Raw genomic sequence first — 23,705 nt, forward strand, 5'->3', positions numbered from 1 at the left:
ATGACAAGTACTGAATGTCTTGCTGCAGCTAAAAAAAAATTACACAGAGAGAGAGAACTTCAAGTGCTCTCATCCAGTGATATTTGTTGTACAGAAAAATGTGGATGAACACAAAGTTATTGAGAAATCCAATTTAAGTTAATGGGAATTCCATACAAATTACAGATGGAGTGCTAGAGTTTAGACACTAACGATGACACATGAATTTTGACCTTCTCCAAAGATGTATCCCTTGGGAAATAATTACTGGAACGGACACCAAGTTCCATTCCAAGATTAGCCTGGGTGGCCCTGAGAGCATTTGGGCTGGTCATTTACATGCAGACAGTCTTATTCATTCCCAGAGGCCTTTAGAACTGAATTCCTTCCTCGTCCACCTACATTTCCCCACCAATTAATGAGTCACCAATAGGCATGATGGTCAGCCCCCGAGAGAACCCCCAGATTGGCAAAGTTTTGTTAGTGGACTCAGATAAACTCTTGTCTTTGGTGCCAGAATTGATTGGAAGGCTCCCTCCCAGCTTCCAATGCTCGGCCTTTGTTTTCTGAGACTGAAATCTCCATGGCGGAGAATCCTGGATAGACATCAAGTAAACGCCTAGGAGCCAAGTCCTGAATGTTCCAGGGGTGGGGAAGGGCAAAGAGATGTAGCTACCTAACAAAACAACCCCAGCGAAGGATTTCTTAAGGCAGGAAAAAGTGCATGCGAAAGATTCTTGAAAGGTACTGCAGAGAATTCAAGGAGATCGGGTCCATCTGTACAGCTGCAGGCATCTTTACATTCTGCTGTGCGCCTTCGGGACTGTGAAATGCGTGTCATGTAAGCTGATCTCTGCGGTGTGGAGGGGTCGCTGTCTACCTCCTTGCAATGCCAAGCCCGTCGGCACGGCTCATCTGTTCCCTGCATGACTCCCCTGGCCTACTCCGCTTTTTACAGGCGCTAAAGTCATCCACAGCTGGATGAATGTCAATGTTTTAGCTCCGGGCCTTCCTTGAAGAAGCTGGCATGGGCCCAGGTGACAGTAACACAGCACCTGTGAAGGAGCAGATATGAAAGGACAAAGTTGCTCTTGTCCGCACGGTGGTGAAGGGTTCCCACCTGCACTTTGAGGACAGTCACAGGGCCAACACGGGCTATGCCTGGCCAGGGGGCAAAATTCAGCTTTGGGTCCTGTAAGAGGGCACCGAAGGCATGCATGAGGGATGATGCAGGGAAGGGCAGGAAAACACATTGGTATCTTTCCACTTGCTGAGAAGCAGAGTCCCATCCTGGCGTTTTAAATGGAGGAAGTGCTACAACTGCATGCAGTAATAAAAACGGCATGGCTGGAGGGTGGCACCATGGTTCATGGGCTTAATTTGTTCTACAATTCTGGTCTCAAACTCAATTGGTTGGAAACCAGGTCAAATTTTCCCACAAGGTTTGGTGTAAATAAGGTAATCCACTCTGAGCCACATGTGTTTTTTTAACCAGAGAAACATGGAACAAACTAGAGTAGACTATGAAGAGACAGAACACTAACCTGACTTCAGTCCTGTACTGCTGCACCTTCCACTTCACTAGTGCTCTGCATTTTCTTTTCACCACTGTCCGCACTCTGCACTTTCTTTGGAGCCAGGCTGGATTGGATAACACTGTACAGTACTGGATGTGCTAAAAAGCACACAAAAAGCTGCACAACAAGTGTACACAGGTCTGCAACAGTGATCTCCATCGGAGCAAGCCACGACCCCATGTCAGACCAGGGAGGCTGGCTGCATTCGTGTTTGTGAGTGGAAGCTGGCTGTAGTCGTCTTCCTCACCCGATACGGAGTTCGTGACCAGAAGCAAAATTTTGCCAAATGCTTCTGTCCACGAACTGAACTGCTTGCAAATAGAAGCATTTGTGAACAGAAGTATTACTGTACTTGGTACCTCTGGTCGGAGAAATACTGGGGCGACTTTGAACAACAAGTACTTCTAACGTGACTATCACATGAGGCACAGTACTAGTAACAATTAACCCTTAAACCACCACATGCAACGAACTTAGGAAAAAGCTGTAATTAGTCTACTAAGGACAACCAATAAGTCTGTCTTCAATCTACTCTCTGTTGATTCCCTTTTCTTATATTAAGGAAAATAGCAAGTTAATGATATTTAAAGTAAATATTTTATATGGTTTATTCAATAATCACTTATTCCTATACAGCTGTAGTCACAAAAAACAGTGGGGAGCATTTGCCTGTAAAGTCTGCCTTCAAAATGCATCTTCAAATTTGTAGGGTAATTTCACTTGGCTCTTACCAGTGCTGACAAGCGTGGGAATAACCCAAATGCACTAGTCTCACCATTTTTATTTTTATCTCAAATTAGCATGTTTAATCATGTCCAACTTGTCAAAGGGATGTCTATGTAATTCTCATTTTTTGCTACACACCTATAACGTATGTTGATCGTATCAATCCCTCCATCACCCTCCTTTACACCCCCTCTTTTCTGTCCCTTACTCCCTTCATCCTGTCTAATAATAACATCTCTGCTTAGATGTCATCCTTAAGTTTTTGTTTGTTCATTTGTTTAGATTCCACACATTGGGGAAAATATGCACTGTTTTTCTAACTCTGGCTTATTTGATTTATCATGGTCATCTCCATTCCACTCATTTTTCCTGCAAGCGACATAATTTCCTTCTTCTTTATAGTTGAACGATACCCCATTGTGTATATACAACACATTTTCCTCATCCATTCCCCTCATCTAGCTTGGTTTGTGACCAGAATCATAGAAAGAATCAAGCTCGTGAACTGAGGTACCACTGCATATACCAAAGAGTGGTATATTCTACTTATAGCTTTGGTGGATTGTCATACTGATTTCCGTAGTAGTTCTAATTTATAGTCACACAGTAGTGTCGGATTCCTTTACTGGATTTTGTATTTTCATTGAGAGCCTTTCTGACTAGGGCGACATGAAATCTCAGTGTAGTTTTGGTTTTCATTTCCTTGCCAGGTAACGAAATTGAGCATTTTTTCATTTCCCTTACTTTTGAGACGTGTCCATCCATTTGCCTATTTATTGATTTTTTTTTTCATTATATTTGGGCATTTATTTTGGTGTTAGGTGTTTGGAGCTCTTTACATACTGTATTTTCCTCATAAAACTTATATTTTCCTCTTAAAACCCAGTGCAGACTTCTAAATTCACCATCCAACTAGCAATTTAGCAGAAATGATCAGAAAATGGAGCTGGTGCAGATATTTGCAGATTTCAGGGTAGTAAATCTTTGTGAACAGAACTGGCGACTACAGGAAGGCAGTAACTGTTATGAAGGTGTTGGCTGAGTCTCCGGACACTTCCAAAATTCACTCAGCCACTAGAATGGAAGGGATAACTACCTGTGTAAATGAGTTAAAACAATGGCCATCTGTCTCCTGCTACCTGGACAGAAAGGAAGCAGGGACATTCATAAGCATTTGTAAGGGAAATTACGTTGAACATAGGCATGGGTATACGCTTCAGTAGCCGTGGCAGTAGCATGGAAATTTTGCAGGAAAGATAGACCCGTGGCTAAATTACAAGTGTTTAGTTCTGTGCCAATGGTTTAGAAGACCCAATATGGCAGCAATTCTCTCTCCAGACGCAAATTAGAACCAATTGAGAACATCGAAGCTCCTTCCCCCACCCCCACCATCAAGATTCTGATGAAATCAGTGAGGTATAGCTCAAAACACTAAAGCAAACAAAAACAAGAAACAAAACAAAACAAAACAAAACAAAACCTGGTCTCAATGTATCCTTCCACACTGACACTCAGCTTCCTCTCCCACTACACACAGGTAATATTTAGTATCATACACGTAGTAGGGGAGACGCTTTGTGTGTGTGTACATGGGTCTACACATTCTCAGTGTGTTATGTATAAGCAAGAAGAAATTGTGCATATGTGCAGAGTCCTCTGAAAATGTCTACACACTTCAGGGAAAGAAAAACTTGAACAAATATTTCATTTTTTAATTTTAGTTTTTATTTTAAAGGGACAAAAAGAGACATAAAAACCAATAAAAAGATACAGAATTTCAAGACAAGATAGGGAATTAACAATGGTCTTTATAGTGCATACTGTTGTCTTTAATTCACAGACCACCTGGCCTTGATGTACTGACTTAAATAAGTAGTTGCTCAGATTACCAGGTACAGGCACGCAAAACTGATCAAACAATATAAGCACTAACGGTTCCTTTCAATGAACTAATAGAAATTAGTAGTACAATTATCTTAAGCTCTCTTGTGTATATATCCATATCCTGTTTTCCTTTTCTTCTTTTCTCCTTTCCCCCATCCCAGTTGTTCTTTCCTTTTGAGCAGTTTTTTTTTTTCCTTTCACTATATGTATTGTATCTTTTAGATCTTATTTACTCTTTCAGGTTCTTACACTAGGGAGACAATACAATATTTACACATAAGATTCTGATTTATTTCACTGTGAGTATGGTCTTGAGAGACCTTTATAAATATTTTAATACTAAATTTATTGAGACATCATGAGATTAATACAAGTTACCTTTGGGCCTTACAGTGACAAGAGGTGCTCAAAGGGGTGGCCATGAGCTTCCAGACATTTATTAGTAGAGAGAACTGCTGCTTGGGTAACCTTTGTCATTGAGATTACAGTACATGCATTTTCAATTTTTTCTCTAAGGGCTGGCAGTGTAGTGGGTTTTCTGTGATATACAACATCCCTGGGGACCCCGATATGAGGGTGAAACCATTTGCTGAAAAAAAATCATATTAGCTTTCTTTTTCTGAAGTGTGTATACATTTTTGTATGTAACATTTCACACATGGACATGTATTCACATGTATATATATAGTGCTTCCTATATATATATGACTATATATATTCGTTTGTATGGTATATATCATGCATATATGCTTAGTATTTGATGCATGTGTACATAGTAATTCATACACATATTTACACACATACATATGTGCTTACTTGTAGTAGGCTATGTAATAGCTAGTCCTTGTAACCAGAATTCATGGGAGGACAGGCTGTGAGGTATGAGATTCACAGTTACCTAGAGAACTCCGGAGCTGGGTGGTGTAGGCTCATTTTCAGATCTGTCCTTCACAGACACCTGGCCTTGGGGTACTGACTTAAATAATTTGTGCCTCCTTGTCTTCAGCTTTAAAATGTTGCCAGCCTTAGAAGGGTGGTTGGAGAAATGAGGGCAGGCAGTGACACACTTAGCGTCACCTTACAGTGTGTCAGCCCTCTTCAAATATTACTTTTGGTGGTTGCTTCTACGGGCAATTTCCCCAGTAAGTCATAAAAAAAGCACAGGAATCACCTTGTGCAATAAGGCCAGGGAGACCGGGTTGACCAATTCCATACCGAGGCGGACCACTCCACAAAGGAATGCAGGGTCTTTTCCATTATTCATAATGCAGCCAATTGCATTTGATTGGCTGCTGTTTGAGATGAGGAAGGAGATATGGGGGATGAAAAGGTCAAGCTAGCATCAGCTTTGGATTGTACCATAGTCTGGTGCTATTAAGTGTAATGATGGATCAATTGTAATTGGCTATCTTTGACTGCCCCTAAATCACTACCAGCTGCCCCTTTGCAAGCTATTTCCAAAGGTCACTAAGAAAGAAGTAATTTTTACTAACATTCTAGAAAGTCCAAAATTATATTTGACTACCTTGTGCTTTGCTGGTATTTCCCATGATAGACTTTCCATTGCATCCAAAAGGAAGTTTGAAGATGTGTAATAATTTTTTACCCATAGCGATCACGCATCTGCAGTCTTATTTAGCAGACCAAAAAAAAAGTGTGTGTGCGGGGAGAAAACTTCAGTTTCCTCTCATGCAATAAAAATGTGATGCTTCGAAATGGCTTTCTGTTTCAATCGTTCTACACATATGAATGTTTCTAATATTTCTCATTCAGTACCACCTCTGCATGATCTCTGGAGCATCACCTCCAGAGACGTATTAACATTCCACCAGCATCCACACTTTACTCCTGACCTAAAGGTGCCAGATCACACTAGTCCTCTTGACAGCTCTCCTGGGGACCCTCAGAGCAGCCAGTTTTGACAGCCTCTGACCCTAGGTCAGGGCCATGCTAATAACCAGAGCTGATGGCTCAGAACTCAATCTTTAAAACTTACCTTGTTCGGAAACTTGATTCTCTTTTCTCCTTGGAGCAATGTGTCACATTCTAAACAATAATACATTTCACCATTGTTTTAATTTCTTCAAATCCACTCTTGGCCAGAATAGGCACAAGAGTCCCCTTGGTGAAGTAATTTTTCCAATCTATAGATTTTACTTAGTTCCGTTTGGTGACATAGATTTCTCCAGATGCACTTGTTAAGTGTTCTGCTAATTTTTGAAAATAATTCATCAACCAAAATTCAAGACAGCATCAAATACATATTGAATTGATTGTTTCTAGATAGCACAAATTTGAAACACATATGAAATAAATTGTGCTCAGCCTTCAGGGAGCATGAAAAAACGTACTACATTTTTTAAAAATTAATTTACTGTGCTAATTGTGTCTTTTAGATGCCTGTCTGCTTAAAACACAATGGTTTATACACATACGATAATACTGCATAGAAATAAATACACACACAAACCCCCACACAGACATCCAAGAGTGTGTATGTAAAACCAGTGAAACCTGAATAAGTAATGGTTCCTCTCAATGTCAATTTCTTGGTTAGGATATTGTTTTGGAAGTCGTCACCACTGTGGGAACTGCATAAACAATTTAGAGAAGTGCATATTACAATTGCATATGTATCTGCACTTTTCTCTAAATAAGAACATTAAGACTTTAAGGAAGATTAGCCACCTATCGAGAGCTTAGATTTGATTTTAAATTTTGTAGTATGTAGGGAACAGGACTACATATTATTCTTCATCAATCTCCACTCCTGGACTACTTATATACGAATTTTTTTCTTGGCAACAGTTGCTCCAGTGGGTTTTCCTTGTAAAACTTGGGACAGCTGCCCAATCAGGTCTCTGACTCTTGATTATTGTGCAAAAGAACTATGGTGTTCAATCTTTGGTAACAGCATATCTCCTTGCCTCCTGACCATTGGATTCTTTCTGTGCTGTTTTCCGAATGTCCTCTTAATTCTATTCATTTCCATGTCAGTCTTTGCTTTGTACAGGTCCTCTTGCTGTGTTCTATATCAATCAGAACCTTTTATACTTAAACCTTTCACTTTCTTCATCTTACCCTAAAATATATTCTATCATTCCCATGGCTTGGGTGTCAGGGAGTACGGATATAAATACAACTCTAACTAAACTGGTTTAAGAATTATAACCCCTCTATCCCTTATACCAGTTACCTGATAATTACACACACACACACACACACACACACACACACACACACACACATACACACACACATACTTCGGAATTCTTAACTTAGTTCTACACATCCAAAGCCAATTTTCCCAGGATCGATAAAATCAGTTTGCCTGGCAGAGTACAAGGCAAAGTAAGAACAGGCACTGTCCATGTGTGCCCAGTTCTTTTCTAAACTTTCACTCAGGCACCCACAGTTAGCACTCCTTCAATAACACAGAGTGTCAACTACTGGAATATATAAAATTGTTCCTCAGTTAGTAAAAAAGGCTTATTCTCCAGACTCGTACCTACAGAAACAACTGTCCACAGCAGTAATACTGAAAGTCTTCATAGGGCTTTGGGGCCCCACTACAGCACTGCTACCAACCTAAACATCTGCTGACCCTGAAGTGAAGCTCCCAAAGTAAAAGAACATGGACGAAATTGTTTTTATTTTTCTTGCAGACGCCCAGCTCAATATTTGTGTCCCAAGACACAGCCCTTCTGAAAGAACCACAGCCGTGTGGTGGCTCAGACAGCTGCTCTGCAGGTCTGGCAGGGAAACACAGCAGATAGCTTTACACATGGCTTCATGTGGGACATAATTTACCATCCTCAAGAGGAGTCAAAAACAAAATCTCCATTCTCTACTACTTCCCCTTCAAGACAGGGAGCAGTAAAATTCTGTACCCGTGGCATCAGTTTTGCTTTGCATTTGAGAACTGAAGCAATCATTTATAATGCAATTAGGAATCTCTAACCATGGGCCAGGATCATTAAATGCTGCTTACATTATAACTGAGTAGAACGGACACCTGCCATAGCATTTAGAAATTAGGTGGTTCTGTTAATTCTCTGTGTTGAAGTAAGAGTAGCATAACATAATATGAACCACTTCAACATGCATAATTCAGTAGCATTTGGAGCACTTGCAGTGTTATGGAACCAGCGCCACAATCTAGTTCAAAAGTATTTTTATCGACTCCCCCCCCAAAAAAATCCCATAGCTATGAAGAAGGCCCTTCTTATTCACCCCTCCTGACTGGCCAACAAATACCAATCTAGTTTGTCTCTTTGGGTTTATCTATTCTGCACATTTTATAAATATAGCCCTACAAGAAGACAAGGCCTTCCTTGTCTATACTCTTAGGTGGTATTTCTTTTTCGTTGTTCCTCTTTCTTTCTGCTTGGTTTTGCTTTTTCTGTTTGGTTTTGCTCTTCTTTCTGTTTGGTTTTGCTTTTTCTGAGATAGGGTCTTGCTATGTAGTCCAGGCTGATGATGAACTCATTGTGTAGCCCAAGCTGACCTTTAACCCATCATCCTGCCTGCCTAAGTGCTGCAAATACAGGTGTGTGCCACTTTGGCTAGACCATAGGTATAATTTTTGAGATTATTTTCAAAGAATTTATCTCCCATGTTTGAAAATTACTAAGATTGATTAAAATAATATCTCCATATGTAATGTGATAGGTTAAGCAGGATCAGAACACAAACTTTTAAGTGACTTTTGCTGGGAAAAAAAATTATAACTTTTAAGAATAGATTACAATATGAAAAAGTGATGAATTACTTCAGAAAACAGGTAGCCCAGCTAAACCCTAAGAGGCAGTTTTCTTGCTGCCTTTGGCTGACCTCCACATTTAATATATTTTGTCAGTTCAACTTCCAACACGTCCTAAATCTTTTGGGTCTTTCTCTTTCTGACCACTGTGTTAATCTCCTTGCCTTTACCTGAATTGAGACCACCGCCTTCTACTTGATCTTCTGCTTCCAGATTTGTCTTCTGTAGGCTCCGCCTACACATCATTCAGAATTCTACTACACAGTCACGTGACCCCAGATCTCTCCCCAAGTCCTTGTCTGACCTCCTGCCACTATGCTCCTCATCTCTGTGGATGCACCATCCTCTCTGCCCAGAACTCAGGGGTTGAGGGCTGAGCTGAGTTATCATAGCGGGTGTGGTGTTGACAGACCGCCTCATCTTACAGGAGCTTCACATAGCACGGTGCCACATTTTCTTCTGACCACAGTCCCTACCATCACCTGCTTTCTCAGGTTTGTCCTTATTTCTTGCTGTTATTTTCTACTAGACTGAAGAATCCACAGAGACACAGAGCTCTTGTTTCTTTATCAATGCCCCTCTGTTCAAACCAGACCAGGTACACAGTATGCACTGGGAATATATCTGCTGGATAAATGGATCAATTTATACATCAGTGACTTCATAGAAGAAAAAAAGAAAAGAGCCAGATTCCCTGAGATAATATTTCATTTTTCACTTGATAGAAAAGCACACTTCACCCATGGGCAAATACTGAACATCAAAGTGGGGATGAAGAACCCTCGGTGGTCTTAGATATTGGAGCCTGCCACCCTTCTTCATCAGATGGTCTGATAAAAAGCAGACACTGGGGCAGGTGCTCACCAGCATTGCATTATGGAATCCCGAGGCAGGAAGAAGCAACTGAAGGTTGCAGGTCCTTGAAGAGCTGCTTTGTTCACACTGACCAGACCTCAAATTCCATTCATGCCCTCAGAGAAAGTCAAGTATTTTGAATCTGCCTAGTCGCATAGGAAACTCTCAATTTCTCTTCTTAAATGAAAGAAGAAGTGTTTCTTTAAGAAATAAGTGAGCCAACTTGTTGGACAGGTTTAAAGATACTTTATTACTGAATCAGTATGTACAAACTCTAACATGAAAATAATGAGTCACAGAGTATCAGGCTATTTACAATACTTTTCTGGGTTTATTTTTACAAAAATTTTTTTACAAGATTACTTCTCTCTAAATAACATGACAGACATACACAGAAATCAGACTTTTTATTACATACATAAATAAATATTGACTTTAAATGAGCACAAGAAGAGACATGGTTTCTACAGATCATTTGGATGAGAAAGTACCAGTTCTCTTATCTGCACACTACAATATATTTAAGTAAAGGAAAAAAATAATAACTTTATATAGACCTCTGTTAATCACTCTGTAAATCGTATAAGTTGCTAATATTCAGTAGCAGTAAGACAATCGGGAGTGCACACCTCGCATGAAACTGTATGGCCATGCAACACCATAGATAAGACGCGACACCTTCAAGGATTTGTTTATATCTTAAAATGAATTTGGAAGTACATGCAGACACTTTGCCCTTGAGTGCAGGTTATAGCGTGAATGTTGACTAAACAAGATGTAGCATAGTTTGGAATCACGGAAATAGTGAAACTCAAGGAGCTCATGGTCACAGTGTAAGAAAGAGCATGAAATAAATAAGTTGTTTTCACAAATGGCACTTGCTACTAGATAGGGCTGACATACTTCTGCTGGCGTGAATCAGAGACAAGATGAAATTCAGTCTTTCAGGGAGAGTGATATCAAGTTTTTCAGTGGACATAAAAGATAAAAGTAACGTCCTGGAAATCAAGTGTATTCAGGTGTTGGCTGGGACTTTTCCAGGGCTGGTTCCTTTTCAAAGGCCAATTTTCCTCTGTTCAATAGAATTACTCTACTGCATTGGCTCTTAGCTGGAGATGCCCATTTCCTTGGGCCAGGGAGAAATGTCTGGGGACATTATTTTTTTGTTCCCACCATTTGGGGAGGGGTAGTAAGTGGGCAGAGGTCTCAGGATGCTGATGAGTCTCCCACAATGCCCAGACTCCCACAAAATGAACAATCTAGCCCTCAAGTTAAAATGCTGAAGTTGATATATCCTGTTCCCTGGAGCTAGTTATGCAATCTTTTTGGTTTGTAGACTTGAGATGTATTTTGAATCTCTAAGAATTATTTAAGAAATCGGTTTTCAAAAGTCATGCGTCGTAAGCTTCCTGTCTATAATATATGCTATTAAGCAATGAACGATCGAATGGCTATATGTTGATTTGTGAAAGTCATTCTGTGGAGTTCTTCTTAGGAAAAGAGAAAAGCACAGAAAAATTCATTGTAAGGGGTAAGCAGCAAGAGTAAGAATAATGCATACAACTGTAGTGTATGGAAAGTTAGCCATCTGCTTTTGATGACAACATTTTCAATGAGCTCAATGTTTTGAAGAGTCAGTGCAACCTCTGCATATATTTTGTGAGAAAAATGCGTCTATTTCAATCAAATATAAGAGAGAATGCAGAACCAAAGGTGCTTTATGAAAAATGGTACTCGCATGTCTAAATTTCAAAAAATTATAATTACATTTTTATCATTTGATTATTATTAGAGATTATCAAAATTCAAGATGGAAACATGTTTCTTATCTCATTAATGGCAGTTTTCATCTAAGAACGCTAAAAAGTTTTTCATTATTTTATCCAAATTAGATGCTCATAGAAGCTGTTTTGGATTTTCTTATGGGTGATAAAAGCTTCAGATCCATATCTGAACTAATATTTCAGCAGTGTCATTTACCCAGAAAAAAGAAACATAAATTTTATAAAGCTGTAAAGTTAAAGTTAAATTTATAACATAATTTAATAATATTTTATATCCTGCCTTTGAGCTAGGCAATAGTACAAAACCCCATGGGCACATTTAGATTTATTTATGACAAATTAAGGTAAAAGATAAAACACACAGCCAATACTAAGAAGTTGTAATTTTTGAAATTTTAAGGTTTTGAAATTCAAAGGCTGTGGATGGCACTGGAATGATCATAGTTTTAGATCTCTACAGTGTTATGGTTGTGTTTGGGGGCTGGGTTTGATGAACCAGGTATTTGAGAACACTATGTGCTCAGTTCATCCAACCCAGAGTGATGCCTGCAGAAAGCCATTCAGCATGCACACAGATTTCCATTCTAAAAGTTGCACCATTTTCCATTTCCTATATAATATACAGGACAGAGTTTTCAATAGCTAGACTGTGCCTCTTAAAGATCTGCGCCAATATAATGACAAAAGGAGCTTCTCCCTGTCTCATTTTCCACCTGTCTTTCCTTGAACACTACTGGATGGGCTCAGGGCGTCCCTGAGTTCAAATGGGACCACTGTTCTCAGGAATGGTCAGTCATCTGCCTGCCTCCCAGGGACAGTGAAAGGAAGAGGAGGGAGAGGAGGAGAAGGTCCTCTCGTTCAAAGCTAGAAATGACCTAACTGGTTTTCTCCTTGCTGTATTTGCGTAGATAACAGAATGTAGAAGCTTTTCTTTTATGGTGATAAACTTTAATAAACAACGCTTTTCTCATGGAATTCACGTGGAAGGGGAAAATATATTATCTTTATCCATTTTGGAATGACTATCTCCACTCACTACCAGTAAAATACAGAAACAATTTCTTTAGTGATTCATACCCACATATGTAAGTGTCCCTGTGTGTATATGAATATGTGCATATATATTTGTGTGTACATATGTATATACATACACACAGTTATAAGTGTACAGACACATATCTATGCATATTTAAAACCATATATATGTGCAATCTCTCAAGAGAAAAAAAATAACTAGATGAAACTGAACATTTCTGTGTTCAGGTTGCCCCAGAACACATTTTAGTACCATGTACTGATAACACATTTTGATTGGAGCTCAAGCTACTTGGGGTAGAGTGGAAAACAAGGAATCTTCCAAACAATAAAATTGAGTAGATTTGAAAGTAAGTTGGAATTAAAGGAAGATAATCATCCTTTTTAAAAAATCAAAGTCCTTTTGCTTTTATATTACTGAGAATATAATATTATGCAAATAGCTTCCTCAGATTAAGAAAAAACAAATCATTGTAAAGATTTGAAATGCTCAGTGGCTGTGATTCTTCACTTGAAGCAGGCAGCTTTGTGAATTTTCAGATGGCAAAATAAAACGCATCAACAGCTGTTTTCTGCAGTGAGGAAGACTATAAGTAATGTAACAGATCAGGAAAACCTCTCAAATTGGACGAAGCATTTAAAGGTATCCCCAGAAAAGAATTTCCATTTCTAAAAAGCAAAATCTGGTTAGCACCTAATGCACTGAGTACCTAGAGTTTTGGGTGTCTTGTAGATAATAAATGATTGACTGAGCTTCTGTTTTCCTTTATATGAAAAGAAGCTGAGAGGGGCTGGGGATTTAGCTCAGTGGCAAAAGCGCCTGCCTAGCAAGTGCAAGGTCGTGAGTTTGGTTCCCGGTACCGGAGAAAAACCAAAAAAAAAAGAAAAGAAGCTGAGAGTGCTTAAATAGGCAACTTTTTTTTTTTAGATTAAACTTCATGGGTATAGTTCATATCATAAATTTCCATTTTAAAAAATCACTCATGATAAACAGACTTCATTAAAGAGTGAAGGAAAAGCACCCAAAGTCCATCTAATCTTAGTTGACTTTGCAAACCAAAACAATAATTTAATAAAAATATGTTTTATTGATTAAACGTATATTTAGTATGCATATAAACTCTGTATTTGTTACACTACTCTGTTGTAAGACCTTGCTGCTCCAAATTCAAGGAAATCTCAGTTCTGCAGTAATTCCAAAGAAATTAGCAAAACCACAGACAGAAAGGAAATTCAGAGTTCACAGCATCTTCTTCATTCTTCTCCTCTTTGTTAGGGAACTGGTGTCCATCTGTACTGGGTGGTGACTTATCAAACATTCCCAGATGCATCTGTGATTGGCAGAAATGCTTACTGTGCTAAGTGTCTGAGAAGTCCCTACCGTTGTAGAGGGACGCATGTCTTGAAGCTGAAGTTCAACAAGCGTGCACATCCGGACAATGTTGAGACAGGCAGGGACTGGTTTAGTATCTTTCTGGAGATGGCTTGTAATGATGTGTATGATGATGTTTCGGATGGGGTCCTAAAATGGGACAAAAGCCGGCAGTTCTACAGTTTATCCCTTGAACAAAAAGGAGGACCCTGTTTATTTGTAGCGATAGCGTTAGACCTGGTCAAACGTTCCTTCCTAAAGCAGGATATGATCTTTGCTACTCTGCCATCTGCTCGTGCAAACACATATTCCTTCATTCTTTCTCTCCCTCTCTTCTGACTCTCTCCTTTCCCAGTATATGTTTTTTCTTTGCTCCTTCTCCCAAACAAGAGAGAGAACACAAGATCATCATCCTTTAAGCAAACTATGATCCTTTTATTTTCTTTAAAAAAAAATTTTTAAATTAGCAAGTTTAATAAATAGTATTTAAGAAAGGCATTTCTTCCAGTTCCGTGGTGCTTAATCTTGATTATACCAACTTGATTGGCTTGGAACCTACCCAAGGGACTGCTGGACCACGCTTTTGGGTGGGTCATGGAAATAGGACTTTGGGTATTATATCTGGTCCCTTCCTCCTTCCCTCCTGGCACTGTTGGCCTCTGCTTCCCGGCCATCATGATCCAAGCATTTTTGCTCTGTCTTCCCTGCCCACCCTTCTACCATGTTTCTGCCTTGGACCCAACTGACCACGGACTAAAACCTCTGAAATAGTGAGTCAGATTCAATGTCTCCTCCTTTAAACTGTGAGTGTCGTATCTCAGTGATGAAAAAACTAACACAAACTCCTACGAACATAAGGGGCCATTAAATTCTCCCATTGTGATAGATTTTGCTTTTCTATATATCATAATTAGATCATGTTATAGAGGTAAGTTTGATCCATTATTTTTAAAAAATCAGAGTTAGGACTAATTTTTAATTTTCTCACCAATACACAAGTCTTGAGACACGGCGTTTTAAGCTCATGCTGAAAAAATTTAATATGATGCATACCATAAAAATCAACAAGAAGCAACTTGCTTTGAAAGAGTAGGTGACCATATTTTTTTCAATTTTATTTGATTTGCTTTTCCTTGATTAAGTAGCTGGATTTTGATATGTTATATTGGAAATATAGGAAAATTCATGTTATGTATGACAATAAAATCTATGTAATAAGAAAATAAGCACTATTGCATATCATTTCAGATACTGTCATACTTAAAAGTCTTCAATTAAAAAATGCAAACTGACATGAAACTCTAGATTTATTCCTATATTTATGTGACTAAAATATAAGGGAAGAGCGTCTACTATGAAGGAAATAAATGCAAGGAAGAAAAGGGAAGGGAAGGCAAGGCAAGGCAAAGGGAAAGAGAAGGGAAGAAAGAAGGAATGGGAGGGTAAAGGAAGGGGTAAAGGAAAGAAGAAGGAGGGAAAGAAGCAAGGGAGAAAGGGAGAGAGAGGTAAGGAGGGAGGAAGGAAGGAAAGGAGGGAGGGAAGGAGGAAGCAAAGAAGGAAGGATGGATGGAAGGAAGGAAAGAAGGAAGGAGGAAAGGAGGGAGGGTGGAAGGAAGGAAGAAAGAAGGAAGGAGGGATGGTAGGAGAGAGGGTGGAAGGTAGGAAGGTAGGAAGGAAGGAAGGAAGGAAGGAAGGGAGGAAGGGAGGGAGGAAGGGAGGGAAGGAAGGGAGGGAGGGAGGGGGAGGGAGCAAAAGGAACTAAGCAAACAGCAACCAGACAGCTTTTGAGAAAAGTAGTTAAAAATGCATGAGTGACCAAGACTTCCCTCCCCACGCACCAGGCCCGGCTGGGCCCCTTAACCCTCCAAGGTGCTACTCACGGTGCATGGCAGAGGGAGGGAGGTCAGGGGTCCGGAACGTCCTGATGGTGGCCGGGCCCTCCCCGCCTGTGGTCAGCACTTGGACTTCCAGGCGATACAGGGTGGAGGGCCTCAGGTTGGGCACGGTGAGCACGTGGTGATCCTGAGGATAGACAGAGATGGGGTTCTCATTAATGACCTTGTATGGACAACTGCTTCATTTGTAGCGTAATTCCTGCAGGTTTCCTGGCTCTGCCCACCACACGGCTCCTTAGCACGTTAGCTCAAAGCTTGGCAGTCCGCGGTGCTTGGCAGAGTTAAAATAGGCCAAGGAGCCGGTTCTCAGTGCTTACTGCTGGGATTTCATCTTTCATTTACTTATTTTTATGCCTTAACATGAGATTTTCCCATGGCTTACCCTTCTCAGCTCCACATCTTGTGATGTGAATTCTTGATGGTCCAAATTTCAGTGAATGAGGAACTGTTCTCCTTAAAACACAACCTATCTGTCAAGGCCCATAACTGAAAATGTTTATTTTTATGCCAACAACATTCTCCTTGAAACTCAATAAAACCTTGTACATTCATAAAATAACTAGTTTCTCATTCCATGGAACATTTCCGTCCAGGATTTAAGTTTTTTTTTCTTTTCCTTCTTTTCAGATTTTTGAGCAAGAGGTGGATATTCTAAGAAGGTTTTTAGAGTGAGTAAAAGCCCACACATGATTTTTTTTTCAAGCCAAGGAATTAAGTGGTTTGGAAGACTGGCCAATTCATGTGGGCTGTAGCCAAATTTGAAGGGAGAAATAAAGACAAATACAAAGTTCCTTTGAGCTGTTTCTCTCCAATTTAACACTTCAAACAGGGCATGTCCACTTGGACCAGAAGGACACAGGGTTCACAAAGATAGAAGAAAAAGACAAAGTCCCTTGCATGTAAGGCGGTTGTAATAAGGTCTGTAGGAGTAGGCTTTACTAGTCAAAATGCAACAGGATGATGGCCCGGTCCATGCTAATTTCTACAGCCACAACAGTACTTGCAATGTGTTAATGCTTACAAAATGCCCTGCTCAGAAGACACTGGTCACATCTCAGTGGCTCATTTTGTAGGGAACAGATTGGGAACGTGTGCATTATTTTATAATCCTAACAGCAGAAGTGTGACTCAACCCATACAGCAGACATCATGGTGGAGACAGCCCAGTCTGATGGCCTGCCTGTGAAAGGGAGCCACGGGTTCCAAGGACAGGGAGAGAGGAAACAAGTTCCACCTACGGAGGGCAGTATCTGCGACTGGGAGATGATGCTGTTGGGCAAGCTGTTCTGTCTGCTCTCTGTGGTGACTTCAGCCCAAGTCACTTGGAACCCGGTCATGGGCTGATAGAGGTTGGCTTTGGTCATCTTCCAAGAAAAGTGGCCGGTGATGTTCATGTCTTGCACGAGGAATGCAGCAGAAAGGTTCTCCGGCTTGGCCAGCACTTTGGAGAGGACGTGACCTGTGGGGATATAAGAAAAGGAACCAGGGTCAGCTTCCTGGAGCAAGTGTCCATCTACTCATTACAGGAATTTGTGGCTGCCCTTTCCATGGGAATCATCTGACCCCACTTTTAGACATGGGTTTTGGCTAGCGCCCTGTTCACTATGGGGAGAGGTTAAGGAGGAGTTGTTACCACTTCAGCTTTGTGCTAGACACTTATCCTTTGAAGATTATTTCTAGAACTCTGCTTTGGGGATAGAAGAAGGAGAGACAGTTAACCTCGGGCAAGGCGGAGCCATTTCTTAGCAACAGTAATCACTATGGTGAGAAGGGTAGATCTAGGAGGATGCATGGAAGGATCTGAGAGTTCCATGTATGGAGACTTACAGAGGTGGCTGCAGTGCTTTGGCAGAATGGGCTGGAAGGCAGGTGGACATGATTTGGTGAGTTGATAGGGAGACCTTCCCACAGCAAAGGGCTGGCTATGTATGAAAGAATTGCCTGTGAAGTACATCACAGGCAATGAGTATGTAACCACCTGCCCTCATGTCTAATGGGTTAATACAGTCAACAAAGGGCACCATTCCAATGCTGCTAAGATTATAAAATCATACACGCATTCCTAACCTGTTCCCTACATATTAAGCCACTGTGAGATGTGACCAAAAGTATAATGAATATTTACATCAAAAAAAAATATATTACGGCAAACGACACTGAGCCATTAAGCCCACTGAAAATATTCCCTCTCACTTTGAACACACCTATCCAATCATTCTTGCCATTTTCTGAAGCAGTTCTGGAGGTCCTCTTTCATGCGGGTCTTAAATGTGCTGTCACGGCTGCCTGAATGTCCTGAATGGATTCAAAATGTTTACCTTCCATGTTCATTTTGACTTTGTGGAAGAGTCAGAAGCCACAAGGAGCCAGAGCCAGGGAATACAGTGGATGCGGACATACCACAAAATGTTTTTATGAGCCCGCCATTCCGTCGGATGGCACTCAGTAGCAGCATTCACGGTAGTTCTGGAAACAGCTCATGAAAGAGGACTTCAGAACTGCTACAGAAGGCAGCAAAAATGACAGGATAAGTGTGTTCAAGGAAAGGGAATGATTTTGAGGGAGGTTAACAGCATTGTGTCTCACTGTATTAAAATTGTTAATTTGAACATTAACCTGGTACTTCGATTATTCTTGCTATAGTAGAACTGAGGAAGAGGAGTTGCTTTGGGGTTTTGGAGTCTTGTAGAAATACAGTTTGTGAATGTGTATCGAAGTGTCACTGATATCTTAGACCCGGACGTGCAGATTCTTCAGGGCTGAACATACCTGTATCCCCAGGGCAACTGATGTGCTTCTGGGTTTTTCCCTTCAAAGTGGAGCATGGCGGGGTAGTAAAAAAAATGGCTTCTGCCTTTGAGAGACCCTTTGGGCTTATCGGTTGGACAGTCACCTTATATTTGCAGGAAAATGACAGATCTTGAAGAATTATATAATTTTCCTAGAGCGAGAAAAACAGAATATGCTAGCAATCAATCCTAAATCTCATTAGGGGTAAAACACTGGCAGGAATTGAAATCACACCCCAGCCAGGATCTTTTTCTATACACCTGGCACAGACAATGTGGATCTCATAAAAAATACAAAGAACGCCCTGTCCACGCTTTGATGAATTACGATGCTGAAACCTTCCCACGGCTGTGGGACACATCCTCTAGAATTCAGCAGCACTATGATGGTTCTGTATTAAAGCCTAGAACTTCACACTGGCAGCAAGCATTTTGGGATTGGCAGTGTAAAGCTATCAATACAATTTTAATTTTCTTTTTTGTTAAAAAAAAATAACCCAGGCTTAGATTATATGTAAGTTTCTCTGTTAAAAAATGATACCCTTTAGCAACATTTTTTTCCTTTCTGCTGTGCTGTTACTGCTTCCTGATTTAAATATAAATATGAGAAACCGGCTAGACTGCCAGAACCTCAGAGTATTAAGGCAGCCTCCAAGGGTGATTGGTGGCACTCACCGTAAGTGCAAGTTTGCAGCTATGATTTTTTTACATCTGGCTGGTCAGTTAGGCTTATGCATACTCTTTTGCATTTAATGTGTGTATAAAAGGTACAGATGGAATATCCTTGTCTGCTATCCTTTAGGGAAAGAATCAGGTTTCTTGCCAGACAGTGGGGGTGGGGGATGGGGGTGAGGGAAAAGCCATGAAGCAAAAATTAAAAGGTGAAGCTCAAGACTTTACTGGGTAATAAGAATTTCTGTAGGTGCATGGCATGAAATATACAAGGAGGATGAGGAGTGAGTGCCTAGCGTGCTGGCCCTTTGGTACTACGATTAGCACCAAAACATGAACAGGAAGCAACTCGATATGGACAACCCCAGCCTGCTGTGCCTCTTTGGGAACCTGAATTGCTTTTCTCTAAGAAGGAATCTGTGTGCATTATGCAAGTATATTGTGAGCTAGGGTTAGCCAGTAAAGCTTCTGCCTCACAGGTGTTTCAAGCTTGTCCTTCTGCACTGCAGAAGGCAACAGGAGGTAAAATAGCGGAGGCTTAGTTGTAGCAGGAGAGCAAACTACAGTGTCTGAAAGCCATTTTGTAATGAAAAGATATGGGTTTTGATTCTTATTTCTACGAGATTGATCATATATGCTTGGTGAAGTTACCCTGGTCTGAGTTCCTAAAAATAATAAGTTTAGCACTGAGTGGTTGCAAAAAAAAAAAAAAAAAAACCCAGTCCCAAGGCACTGTTTGTTTGCTTATTTCTGTACTTTCAAATAGCGTCATTTTATAAAGAATGCACTAGATGGTCACAAGTTGTGGGAAAAACTTAAAGAAAAAACATTGATCATTGATGAACATAGGTTGAAATGAACCATGTATATTTTTAAAAAGCTACAAATTCCTGGAAATCTAGCCCCTTGTTTTACCTCATCCTGAAGTTATGTGATCAGACACGATTCTAGAATTGTTGCATTGGTTGGAGAATACTGAGAAGCTGAATGGTCTCATGACATTTAACAGATGAAAATATAACCTTTTGGGCCACGTCTTTTCTATTTTTAATTCTTAAACTATCCTAATAGATTATATGTAAATTGCTATCAACGTGTTGTAGAATAAGATGCTTTCTTAAATATTTGAATTGGTTTGTAGATTCTAATCTCTAACTCATGTGTTAATTCCCAACTATGTGAAATGTTTGATGTGATATTGATAAAATTGTTATCCCAAAGAGCCTGATATTCTTTTAAAGTTAAAAGACAAAAGATGAGTGTGTTGTCTAGTGGTTTATTGAAAGGAACAGTTAATGCTTCATTTTTTTTTTTTATTTTTACCAAGTTTGCATGCTTATATCTGGTAATCTGAGCAACAGATTTGAAGACAACAGTATGCAATAGAACAACCATTGAATTCCTATCATCTTGTCTAGTGAAACTCTGTATCATCTCTAATGCTTTTTTAAATTATTATTTATTTAATTTTTTTTATTCTCTTTAATGGTTTGCTCAATCTTGCATTCTTACATCTGGTAATCTAAGCAACTTTGTTGAAGATAACAATAGGAAGTATAACATTTGAAACCCTGTATCATTTTTAATGTTTTTGCTATGTTTTGTTTTTGTCTGTGATGTTAGTATTTTCGTATTGTTCTTTTTTTTTTCTACTCTCTTTAAAAAAAAAAAAGATGAGTGTGTTGTCCAGTAGTAAGTTCACTAAGTAAATATGTTGGCGGCAGGGACATGGCAAACAGATGTGTAGAAGGACTGCATCTTGTAGAAATATTCAGGTAAAATAGTGTCATTAAGTTACAGGACCATGTCCAAACTCAGGAAGAAATTCAGAGGGTTGTTCTAGTTACGTGAAGCACACAGATACTCATTAAGGATTTTCTCATTGACCTACCAGTTCCTTAAGCACCATGTCTTCAGTATCTGTGTTTTAGAACATACCCTCTGTTGGCGGCAAAATGTATTAATAAAGAAGAAAAATGGAAGAAAAGCATGAGTGGGTGTCATGACCATTAGACTCTCAGCTTTCATCAAGTCATGCTTTAACAGCTTGCTTGTGAGAGTGAGTTACCCATGTGACATCAGTCCTTTGCACATTCCTCTGTCCAATGAGTGCACACATCTCATGCACCTAGAAACTACTCAGTCAGAAGATACAATCATCTCCTTACATGGGTCACGCCCGAGGACATCTCTGCTCCGGCTGTCCTGTTGTGAGTGCACACTTCCGGAAGCCACTGCACGTGATATCGGTTGACACTGGGATCTATAATGTCAAAACACAGGAACACAAAACAGCCTGGAAGTTACATCCCATGAATGTTGTTTAATCTTATGCATAAAGATCTGAAATGATCAGCTTATAGTGACAAGAAGCTCCAGTCCACGAGTGAGTGGACACAGCTTTTAGTCCTCTGGGGAAGTAGCCTATCACAGGGGGAGTATATGGTGGAACAAAACCACTTTCCTAGTGGGTGAGAAGCCAAAGAGAGGAAAGTTTTCCTCACATCTCCAAAGACCTAACTTCCTCCCACTAGGCTCCACCTCTTAATGGTTGCACCGTCTCCCATAGGCTGGTGAACATGCCATAAGACATCGGCCTTTGCGGGGGACATTCAACATCTGAACCACAATATCATACAATGTGATGTTTTAAAATCAAATGAAGAGAAACAGAGAACACAAAGGTCTATAAGAAATTTTAAAAATGTGTAAATAAGCCAAAAGAGCCGCACAGCTTTGGGAAAATTCTGATTAGTTAAAACCACCAGAGTAAGTGGAGAAAAAGGAGAAGGTACCAAAGGAAAGCTTCTGTTGAAATGTCAATATTAAGTAGAAAAGAAAGATAAATAGTACATTAATAATGAAATGATTCCAAGTATGTTATGATTATCGAGATGAACCTAGCAAAACCCTATAAGAGAGGTGGTAGGAGCAACTCTTCCCTTTCCTGTTTTAGGGGAGAATCTTTAGACATGCCTTTTTTTAAAAAAAAATAAAGGTGATAAAGCACTGGACTCACATAAGACCAAAACAATTTCTTCCAACCTGAAAAATTAGCTGCAAATATTTACTTCAACTATAAGTACTATTGTAACAAAATTCTCCTATCAGAAGAGCCAGGATGCCTAGCTTTCCATGCATAGATTATCGCATCTCTTTATCTCTCATCCCTGGGTTCCAAGTCACAGGCAACAATGGTGAACCTTTGCTTAATTTCATGTTTGGGCAGAGCAGTGTACTTTCTGTTCATTTCTTTATTTTGGACAATAAATTGTGAAAAATGAGAAAATGACAGACAGGCAACTCATGGGGTGTGGGAAAAGGTGCTCTGACAGCCTCGAATTTATTCATCACCCTGCTGAGTCCAGGGGTGTAAAATAGCTCTGCTTTGCCGGTGATTAACATGTTGTCCCAAATGTTCACATCAAGTGCTTGATGGGGGTTTTCAGAAAGAGAGAAAAACTCTTTGATGTAATTGGGTTGATCCAGTGTAACTTGCTCTGAGCCATTTGGAACCAGAAAAGAAGAATTGTAAATCTGTGAAAGTAAACAGATATAAAGTAGGCACCCACGATGTTTAGTTAAAAGGGAAATTGCTAACTAGGGGGTCTTCATTTTTATATCACAGAAATCAAGACTTTTTAAGACAAGAATTATGTGTTGTACATCAGACTGAAGTCCCTCAGTGCATACATGCATATTCTCCCCCTCAGTGGGAACGAAATAGCACCACACAAGAAGCTGCCATCTTGAACCCTACAAATCAATGGAACTAAATAGGTAATAAACAAAATAGATGAATAAGATGTCTGTCCAGTAAGAAGAGAACAGGTAGACATGGACAGAAGGCAGGTAAGGGTTACAGTGCTCCATAGGTACCTTATATTGAGAGTAAGGACAGGAAAGGGGTCTGGAGTCTGTGATGACTGAATTATACTACATGCGGTCACCACTGGTTGCCTGTGCTTAGAAAGTCTTTGCAATGTCACCAGTGGTGCTGCAGAAATAAATTCTTAATTCTATTTTATTTCACTGCATTGCAACTGCTGTGGGCAGCCTGAAGTTATGATGTTAAGCAGCTACAGGAAAGAATACCAGAAGTGTCAAGGTTCCAAGACAGGGTCAAGGTGTGACTGATGTCCTTCTGTCAACAATAGCTGAGGGACTTCAGTTTGCTGTAATAAGACCAGCCTGGCTCCATGTGAGGATCCTATGGATTCTCAGCATCCTTTGCAAGTTTTACAATGTCATTATGTTTTCCTTGGAAGATTCACCAAGAATGGCACAGGAGATGATCCTTTTAGGTTCATGTCTTCCCTCTACCCTATAAGCCACTGTGCTGGAGTTCTACTCTCTCCATGTCACTTCCGTGCAG

General features: G+C 40.0%; 1 protein-coding gene across 1 annotated transcript in view; it reads right to left on the minus strand.

Moving 5' to 3' along the window:
- Positions 1–13,670: 13,670 nt before the first annotated feature.
- The window catches only part of Anos1 (anosmin 1), a gene marked incomplete at its 5' end in the record, with an annotated part of 200,453 nt that continues 190,418 nt past the window's right edge, over positions 13,671–23,705 (minus strand). The window contains 5 exon segments of the mRNA XM_013505608.1: positions 13,671–14,124; positions 15,855–15,996; positions 17,108–17,328; positions 18,639–18,810; positions 21,499–21,593. Coding sequence (XP_013361062.1) covers positions 14,066–14,124; positions 15,855–15,996; positions 17,108–17,328; positions 18,639–18,810; positions 21,499–21,593 — 689 coding nt within the window.

Source organism: Chinchilla lanigera, unplaced genomic scaffold (genome assembly GCF_000276665.1).
Source record: "Chinchilla lanigera isolate Chin_1 unplaced genomic scaffold, ChiLan1.0 scaffold00098, whole genome shotgun sequence".
Taxonomy (NCBI): Eukaryota; Metazoa; Chordata; class Mammalia; order Rodentia; family Chinchillidae; genus Chinchilla; species Chinchilla lanigera.